This window comes from Haliaeetus leucocephalus, unplaced genomic scaffold (genome assembly GCF_000737465.1).
Source record: "Haliaeetus leucocephalus isolate CR32 unplaced genomic scaffold, Haliaeetus_leucocephalus-4.0 Scaffold183, whole genome shotgun sequence".
NCBI classification, from domain to species: domain Eukaryota; kingdom Metazoa; phylum Chordata; class Aves; order Accipitriformes; family Accipitridae; genus Haliaeetus; species Haliaeetus leucocephalus.
Genome location: NW_010972619.1, coordinates 918,799 through 925,222, shown reverse-complemented (window position 1 = coordinate 925,222; position 6,424 = coordinate 918,799). Strand labels below are relative to the sequence as shown.

At 61.9% G+C, this 6,424-nt stretch overlaps 1 protein-coding gene across 1 annotated transcript; it reads left to right on the top strand.

Annotated features, from left to right (window-relative positions):
* Positions 1-399: 399 nt before the first annotated feature.
* Positions 400-1,364, top strand: RNF208 (ring finger protein 208). Its single transcript, XM_010564623.1, has one exon. It carries the CDS (start codon positions 567-569, stop codon positions 1,362-1,364), a length of 798 nt encoding a protein of 265 aa, XP_010562925.1. The 5' UTR covers positions 400-566.
* Positions 1,365-6,424: the final 5,060 nt, after the last annotated feature.

Below are 6,424 nucleotides of genomic sequence, written 5' to 3'. Positions count from 1 at the left end.
CTGCCAGTGACAGCAAGTGGGAGAGCCGGGAAGTCAGAGCAAAGGAATTTGCAAACACATTCTTCAGCGCCACGAGGATCCCACGGCGCGTAAACAGGAATAAAGGCCAGGCAGAAGTGGGGTCTACCATTGGTTCCTGCAAGACCCCCCCCATACTCACCTGCCCTGGGCAGCACCCGGTGCCACGATCCCCAATTTACCATTCCTGACTGCAGCTGATCCGGCACTGGAAGAGCCAGTGAAGACGAAGAGGGGGGCTGCCAAGTGACGGCCAATGTCACGTTAATGTCCTGGTGAGGCTCTGTGGGGAGCTGACACTTTGATCGCCCACCCAAAAGCATCCTCCAAGGCAGGCAGGATGCTGCTGTGAGCCCTGCCTTCCCCCACCCGCCCCAGCCTTGCACCCAGCACCCTTGGGGCTGGCCGGAGAAGAGGGGTGCGGGGCCCACTGGTGCTGCCCCGTCTCCCCAGGATGCTCTCCCGCGCCAGCAGCGGCTCCCCGTGCTCCTGTTGCGCGGCCAGACCGAGATTGAAAGCTCAGCAGGCTGCCGGCATGTTTTAGCCTCATGCAGGCGTCCCTTGGAGACCCCAGAGCAGTGGACAGTAATGTGAAAACGATACTCATGTCGTGTCTGAAAGGGCAACAGGTCATCATTAAAATGGAGGCGATGAAAATCATCCACCCAGAGAAGTTTTCGGAGCTGCAGGCCTCACAGCCGCGCTACGCGCCGGCCCCGCGCCGTGAGCCGCCCCTCGTGGCCAAGCGCGCGTGGCCCTCCGAGTCCGAGATCATCGTCAACCAGGCGTGTGGGGACATCCCTGCCTTGGATGCCACCCCCGGCCCCCTGCCGCTGCCCCGGACTCCCCCCTTGCCGCGGCGAGAGCGTGGGTACCAGAGCCAGCGGAAGGGCAGCTCGGAGGTCTGCTACCACCGGCAGCCGCCATCGGATGAGGTGATCGTCAACCAGTACGTGCTGCACCCCTCGACGCCCTGTGAGCCCCTCGAGTGCCCCACCTGTGGCCACATGTACAACTTCACCAACAAGCGGCCCCGCATCCTCTCCTGCCTGCACTCAGTGTGCGAGGAGTGCCTGCAGATCCTCTACGAGTCCTGCCCCAAGTACAAGTTCATCTCCTGCCCCACCTGCAAGCGGGAGACCGTCCTCTTCACCGACTACGGGCTGGCGGCGCTGGCCGTCAACACCAGTATCCTCAACAGACTGCCGGCCGAGGCCCTGGCCGCTAACCCCGTCCAGTGGAGCAGCGACACCGACCGCAGCTGCTACCAGACCTTTCGCCAGTACTGTGGGGCTGCCTGCACCTGCCACATCCGAAACCCGCTGTCTTCCTGCACCATCATGTGAGCCCCACACCTCTGCCCACACCTCCCGGCAGCAGGGCGGCCGGCGGGTGGGAGAGGATGGCGCAGTGCCATGGCCGGTCCCCAGTCCCTTCCTTGCCAGTGGCACAGCCCAGGGATGCTCTGATGCTCGCCATGGCCAAGGACGTGGGACCGGCGACCTCGCCAGCACTGGCGGGGGGCGATGGGGATGCTGGAACCTGGCGGCAGCCCCCTACACCCCAGTGGTGCCCAGGGAGAGGGACGCTGGGATGGGGAGCACATCTACCAGCGCATCCAGGGGCTCTGGCTCCCCCCCATCCTGCAGCGGGTGCCCCCACTGTGCATCGAGCATCTTGCTGTGCTCCTTCCCTGGGCGCCTTCTCCCTCCTCTCTCCCAGTGGCTCCCACGAGTGGACTCTGGGTCCCGACCAGAGCGACACCTTCCGCATTGTCCCGTGGCCACCGGCAATGGCACAAGGAGCCCTGGAGGTGCACGGTGTTGTGCTGGGTCACCCACCTGGCATGGGAAGAGAGGACAGGTCCCCGGCTGCCCCTCGCCCCTTCTCTGTAAGTTATTTGCCAAAGCTTTCATCTCAGTGGCCAAGCTGCCGTGCGCCCGAGTTGATTTAGTCATGCCAAGCCGCCGCACCGGCCCCTCGGTTGTGAGCAGACACGCGGCCCATTTCCTCCGCAGGCCCTTGAGGAAAGCTCCACTTTATCCTCATTTTGGAGGATTCTTGGTTTTTCCCTGTCCGTCCCCAGCCGCCCTGTCCCAGGCCACTACGCGTTCACAAAGGCATTGAGCTGTGCCCGTTCTCTGCCGCTCCGTCCGGGGCCCCACACCAATGCCCCATGAGAAGCCCGCGGGGACAGTGTGGGGTCCGGTACCCCAAATTGCTGGCTCCAGCGAGGGGATTTGTCTGGGCAGGGGGGGGCAGAGGTCTGGCTCCTGCCCACGGTCCCTCCCCTGGAGCAGCAGCTCTGCTCTGACCCCTGTGCGGAGGGGCTGGCAGAGAGGCAGCCCCCTGTGCACAGTCTTGCTTTCTCCAGGGCACCTGGAGCGGTAAGTTTGCTGCCAAAAAAGCAAAAAAAAAACCCTAAAAAAATAAAGAAAAAGCCATAATTTGTGGGTGCTCCCACAGTGCTGAGCACCACAACCCAGCACAGCCACGGCACCAGGGGCACATGCTGCCCGGTCCCAGGGCACCGGGGCTGGGTAAGCCAGAGGGGCCCTGCAGAGCCCCGCACCCTGGAGGAAGGAGCACACCCCGGCGCTGCCGAAGCCCAGCATCCATCCAGGGAGAGGGGCAGAACTGCCCCCACCACCCATCCCAAGGGAGCAGGCGATGCCAACGGCACAGCCCCGGGTACCACCCCGCTGCCGGTGGAGAACGGGGGCCAATACCGTTTCTGTGTTGCTCTGCCAATGCCTCCCGCTGCTGGTTGTGACGATGATCATGTTTTATACCCGGCCTTGTTCTAACCCCCATCAGTCTCCCCAATAAAGATTATATTGGAACGAATAGTGAGCTGGCGTCTCGGGGAGCGCGTCGCTGCGGGCAGGAATGGGGCTGCACACCAGCCGGGATGCTGCGACCTGTCCCCGCTCGGTCTGTGGGGCAGGTTGCGGTGGAGATACCCAGAGGAAGGGCTTTCCCCTGGACTGACACCTCCTCCTCAGCCCTGGCTCTCGGCTCTGACATGGTCGTGCCCCCTCCTTGCCCAGTCCCTGGTCCCACTGCACATGGCTGGGCACCATGGGGTCCCCAGCCACACTGAGGGCTTTTAAATACCCGTTGGATGTCCCATTCCTCCCCAAGTGATGTGGTATACTGGGGGGAGGATTTGCCAGCCTGGCCCAAGTGGCAGCCGCTGGCGAAGGGAACCAGGCAGGGACATGGGCACCGCTGGGCTCCCTCTGCCCTGCTCTGGTGAGGCAGATGCACCCATGGGCCCTGCCATGCACCATGTTCTGCACCACCCCCAGCGGCACACAGGGACTGCCCTGGGGCCTGGCATGCACCCGGCAGCACCGGCAAATGGCATCAGTGGGGAGCACCCACTGCCTGCACCGAATGGACCCTGGGGTCACCGTGATGGCAACTCTCCAACTGGGAGAGGCAGAAATTTGCAGCAGAAGCAGCTGGGAGGACGCTCCTGGGGCAGCGCAGTTCCCCAGGACGTAAGCTGTGCACACAGGCTGGCCTGTGCACGCATGTGTGCGTGCATGTGCATGCTGGAGGGTGCGTGTGTGCACACACTGAGGCTTTCTGTGTGGGCACAGCCCCACTGGCCCAGTGCTGGCCCCTGAATTTCCTTTCTCTGGGAGCAGTGGCTGTCTCTGCCCTCTGCTATGGGACACAGTGGAGCAGCTGCTTCCAAAGCACCAGCATGTCCCTGGCTCACAGCTGAACCCCGGAGACAGCCCCCACCCTTGGGGGGTGCAGGGTGTGTGGGGTGGCTGCAAACCCCTTGTCCTTGGCAGCCGGTTCCGCCCCCAGGGGGTGTTTCTATGCCTGGAAAACAAAACCACATCCCAGTCCATGGGTGCTGAATTACAGCATCAATAATGCAGCCAGTGCCATCCCCAGTCCTAAGCATGCAGTGGCCATGACCTGGCTCCCCGACAGTGCACCTGCATCCCCACCATCTTTTGTGGGTGTGGGGGGCACACGCAGCCCTGACAGCAGAGCTGGGGGCTCCCGGTGGTCACAGCATCCCCCCAGTGAGCCTGATGATATGACTGCTTGGGGAAGCTGGGGCAGCCCGAAATCCAGGATGAGCATCTCCATCTGCAGGGCCCCAAAGACACCAAAGCAATGGGCCAGCCAGGACAGAGGTGGCAGCAATTTTGCCCTCAAAGCAAGAATTTGCCCTTTTTATTACATAACGACGAAGGGTACAGTGTCTCCTACCCCCCTTCATGGTACCTCTTGGGCACAGAGTAAATTTAAAACCGCTAATTTGATTTTGAATTGCAATTAAGGAAGAAATGGGGCCTTTCAGGAGTAAGTGCTGGGTGACAGCCCATTTTTCCAGCCCTATTAACCTCAAATGAGTGCTCACTGTAAGAGGGCCCCCGGTGTGCTGCGTGGAGACAGGGATAGTGGGGCGGTGCCAGCCCTCGAGTCGCGGATGCAGGTGAATTAAAAGTCTTTCAAAGTCACTCCAGGCATCCCAAGCCCTGAAATGCTCCTACAGCCGCTGTGGTCACACCGAGCTTTCATGCCTCCAAGGTGAGTTTTCAAAGCACTCCAAGTCCCACCAGCTGCTGAAGCATGGCCAGGATGTTGTCGTGGAAGCAGATTTGGCCACGGGTGAGCAAAGATGCTCACAGATGTTCCCAGCTAAGCTGGTTGTAAAATCTCCCCATTGATGTAACATCTGTCCCAGGCTGGGATGAAGCTCTGGGCTCTCCCAGTGTCCAGGTTGGCCCATGTTGGGAGAGGGGACTTTGGGGGTTAAATGGCTCCTAGGGATGACCCTTCCCCAATTGTTCTCCTTTTAGATGTGGGAAGGGCCAGGAACTGGCAGCTCTCTGCTGGTTTGGGCTCAGGGGATGATGTTTCCCAGCCGTTCTCCCCAAAACTGGCTCCTGCAGCCCAGCCGGTCGGTGCTGGGGGCCATGCTGGTCTGGGGTCAGCTCTGCACTCCTGATGGTGGTGGGTGGGCAGCCCTGGGCAGTGCCAAGGCCGGTCCCCATGCGTGTGGCTGCACTGGTCCCCATCCTGCCCCGCCACCCTGCCGGGAGGTTGCACAAGACGACCAGTTCCCTGTTGGTGCAGAGAGGGGGGAGGATCTGGCTCCAGTGCAGGGGCTGAAGGCTGTGCTGGGCTATGTGGTAGCACCATGCCAGGCTGGGAAGAAGGTGGCTGAGCATCAGGGCTGTGCCCTCTTCAGGGACACGCAGCCTCAAAACCTCAACCCGGGGCAGTCACGTACCCCAAATGGCCATTTCAGCAGAAAGGAAGCTGCTTGCAACGGCTTCTGCTAGAGCCCAGCTTTCACAACGAGGTGCAACCCTGCAATGAGAGGATAACGGGTTGTGGCATGGAGCCCAAGAGGCTGTGACAGGTCCCCAGGGCAGCACTGGCCCCATGGATGGGGAGGGACTGCTGAGCTCGGAAGTTTTCTTGGGGTTAAATCCAGGCAAGGGCTGCCCGCAGGCATGGGTACCCGCTCCCGCTCACTCCCCGGCTCCACATTCAAGGCCGGATTCTGGTGCAGGAGTTGCTTCCAGCACCTCACTGCTTTCGTGCTGTCCCCCTGGCTGCTGTCCCTCCAGCCTCACTCTCATGGGTGCAGGATGGGGACAGTGCTGGCACGTCCCCAGCGTGGGGGCTGAATGGGGAAGGGGAGATGCTGCTGCTGGTCATGTTGCAAAAGTGGTGGGGATGCCTCTGACAAGAGCTGGATGGGGTCCCTGAGCCTGACCCCAACCCCCTGACCCCTGACCCCAACCCTTGCCTGCCCAGGCAGGTGAGACCGGGCACACTCAGTGCATGCCTGAGGCTGGCTGTGCTGCTAATGACCTCACTGCCACCAGTGCATGGCTGGGGACTTGGCTGGGGACACGCCAGGCTTCATTGGGAGAAGTCAGAAGAGAGATACGGCTCCGCAGAGCCCCGAGTGGGCACGTCCCTGCGGGGATGGGGCAGCCACATCACCGGTCTGGGGACACCACGTCACCCTCCTGGTGCCAGCAGCTGGGAGATGCAATGAAGAATTTGGGGTGCAATGGAGTGTTGGGGACTTGTGGGAGGGGACAGGAAGTGCTGTGAAGGGGGTGGGGGGATATGGGCTGGATTTGGGGGGCTGTGCTGGAGTCCATGGTGGGGGAGAGAGTGGTTGGGGTGCTGCAATGGGGTAATGGGGTGCAGAAAAGGAGAGCTGGGGGGCTGCCGAGAAAGTGCATAAGGGTTGCACGGGAGTGTGCGTGGAGGGGCTGTAGGAGGGTGCTGGGACCTGCAGTGGGGTGTGAACAGGGAGACAGGGTGCATATGGCTGCTGGGGGGGGCACGGGGCTTAGTGGGGGTGCAGAGGGATGGCAAGGGATTTGGGGGGGGGGGGGTTGGGGGGGGG

Bases quoted from the DNA above. Each gene is read 5' to 3' on its own strand.
- RNF208 (XM_010564623.1), top strand. From the start codon at position 567: ATGCAGGCGTCCCTTGGAGACCCCAGAGCAGTGGACAGTAATGTGAAA.